General features: G+C 34.4%; 1 protein-coding gene across 1 annotated transcript in view; it reads right to left on the reverse strand.

The window, feature by feature from the left end:
- Position 1: 1 nt before the first annotated feature.
- LOC110314624 (vomeronasal type-2 receptor 116-like) overlaps positions 2-2601 on the reverse strand; it is a gene marked incomplete at both ends in the record, with an annotated part of 33011 nt that continues 30411 nt past the window's right edge. The window contains one exon of the mRNA XM_021188883.1: positions 2-468. Coding sequence (XP_021044542.1) covers positions 2-468 — 467 coding nt within the window. The remainder of the gene's footprint in view (positions 469-2601) is intronic.

Consider the following 2601-nt stretch of genomic DNA (forward strand, 5'->3'; position numbering starts at 1 on the left):
TCATTGTGCAGATGGGAATGATGAAATTAGGGGCTCTTGATACCATTAACCATCTCACCATTCTATCTGGAACAGTGGCCTTGAATGCAATAACCACTGTAATAGCTTTGGCCAACACTGTGGAGAGAGCCACAGTGAACAAAATTCCAAATGCTGTCTGCTGCAAGATGCAGGTGGTTGTGTTGGGCTGGCCAATTAAGAGCAAGGAGCTGAGGAAATTGATGAAGAGTGTCAATAGCAGGATGTAGCTGAGAGCACGGTTATTAGCTTTGACAATGGGTGTGTTTCTGTGCTTCACAAAGACTACAAGAACCATAGCTGTGAGTAGAGAGAAGCCCAGTGCTGTGATGGTGAGTGCCATTCCCAAGGGCTCTTCATAGCCCAAAAAGCTCACAGATTTCTGGACGCAGTGATTCTTCTCTAAGTTGGCATAGTGACTTACTGGACACTTCACACATTGATCCATATCTGTTAAAAATTTAAAGGGATGATGAATCAATTCTTAGGTGATTCCTTTGCCCCTATTATATTAATTCTTTATAGCACATTTAAGTGCTTCCTGTGTCATATTCATTTGTTGTTTTTTAAGTAATCTCTGAATCATTTCAAATCTATACAATGCTTTTTGCTTATGGTGACTAAAATTGCAAAAATCCAATGCTTTTCCTCTGGTTTTTCATGCTTTACCTCAAGTTGTGACTCTGTTGCATTTGTCTTATGAATCATAACATTTCAAAACAAATCCTGTATAACTGAAATTTGATTCTGGCATCATCTAAAGAAAAATGTCTAATTATGTAAATACATTTTGTATAATACTATCAGTATTTTTTGAAGTTCTTTTCTTGAATGGTGTTCTCTGATTTGGTACACATATTTATTTATTTTCATAAAATTCCTTTGGTACTGCAATTTGGTTAATGGTCTAAATGGTTTTATAATAATAAATGCCATTACATTCTTGAAGCTCAAATCCTTCACTAGTATTGTGTTGTTACATTTAGCTATGGCATTCGTTAACAAATAGGGAGAGAACTATTTCTATGTATTAAAAATAGTTTTTGAGTACTCTGCTCTTATACATTTGTGAGTTTTACCTTGAATTATAAATGTATTCATATCAGTGTATAATGCCATATTTCTATTACATCAATCCTTTGTGTATTTCTGAAAACTATCACCTCATCATGGAATTGTTGTGTCTTTTTTATATTTTTAGTGAACATTTATCGAGTTTATTTTTAGAAGAATCAAATTTCTCCTTTGATACTTTGTTTTTTGTTTAATGATCATGGAATTCTACTAATGTTTTCAAGCTTTTTACACATTCACAACTTGTCACTTTGCTTCTATTATGAATATTTTGCTGTTGCTTTTTTATGATAGAATGTATGGTTTAAAACACAATGAGAAGTCCAAACCTAAGGACAATAGGTATAGAAGAGAGTGAAGATTCCCATCTTAAAGGGGCAATAATCTCTTCAACAAAATTATAGAAGAAAATGTTCTTATCTTAAAGAAAGAGATGCCCATGAACATACAATAAGCCTACAGAACACCAAATAGATTGGACCAGAAAATAGATTCCTCCTGTCACATAATAATCAAAACACCAAATGCACAAAACAAAGAAAGAATATTAAAAGCAGTAATTCAAAAATTTCAAGTAACACATAAAGGTGGGCCTATCAGAATTACACCAGCCTTCTTGCCAGAGACTATGAAAGCCCGAAGATCTTGGGCAAATTTCATACAGACCATAAGAGAACATAAATGCAAGCCTAGGCTATTATACCCAACATAACTCTCAATTACCATAGGTGGAGAAACTAAGATATTCCATGATTAAAAACAAATTTATACAACATATCTCCACAAATCCAGCCCTTCAAAGGATAATAAATGAATAACTCCAACATAAGGAGGGAAACTACACCCTAGAAAAAGCAAGAAAATAATCTTCTTTAGCGAACCAAAAAGAAGATAGCCACAAAAACATAATTCCACCCCTGAAATTTACTCAACAAATAGACTTCTGTTGGGGCTCAGGGTGTGGCTTGGAAGTACAATATGTGTTAAGCAAGTTCAAGGCCCTGGGCCTTGAACAATGTCTACAAGAATAATGAAAGGAAGAAAAATGAGATGGGAGAAGTATGTTTCAACTAGGAAAAAATGTTTTTGAGACAGGATCTCTTATATTCCAGGCTGGTTAGACTTCAACTCACTGTGTAGCAAAGAATGGCCATGAATTCTGATCCTCCTGCCTCCATCTCCCAGGTATGCGGGTATTAACTACTAAGACAGTATTATGTGGTTGTGAGGACTGAACCCAGGTCCTTTAACATTCTAGGCAAGGATTCTACAAACCAAGCTATACCCCAGCCCAACATGTTCCTACTGTCATCTAATATATTTATTTGATTTTTTTAAAATTATATATAATTATATATATACACACAAATATATGCATATGATATATATATATATATATATATATATATATATATATATATATATATCTCTGTGTGTGTGTGTGTGTGTGTGTGTGTGTGTGTGTGTGTGTGTGAAAGAGATATTTGGGGAAGGGACATGCATGTCAGA

Source organism: Mus pahari, unplaced genomic scaffold, assembly GCF_900095145.1.
Source record: "Mus pahari unplaced genomic scaffold, PAHARI_EIJ_v1.1 scaffold_5692_1, whole genome shotgun sequence".
In the NCBI taxonomy this organism is placed as follows: Eukaryota; Metazoa; Chordata; class Mammalia; order Rodentia; family Muridae; genus Mus; species Mus pahari.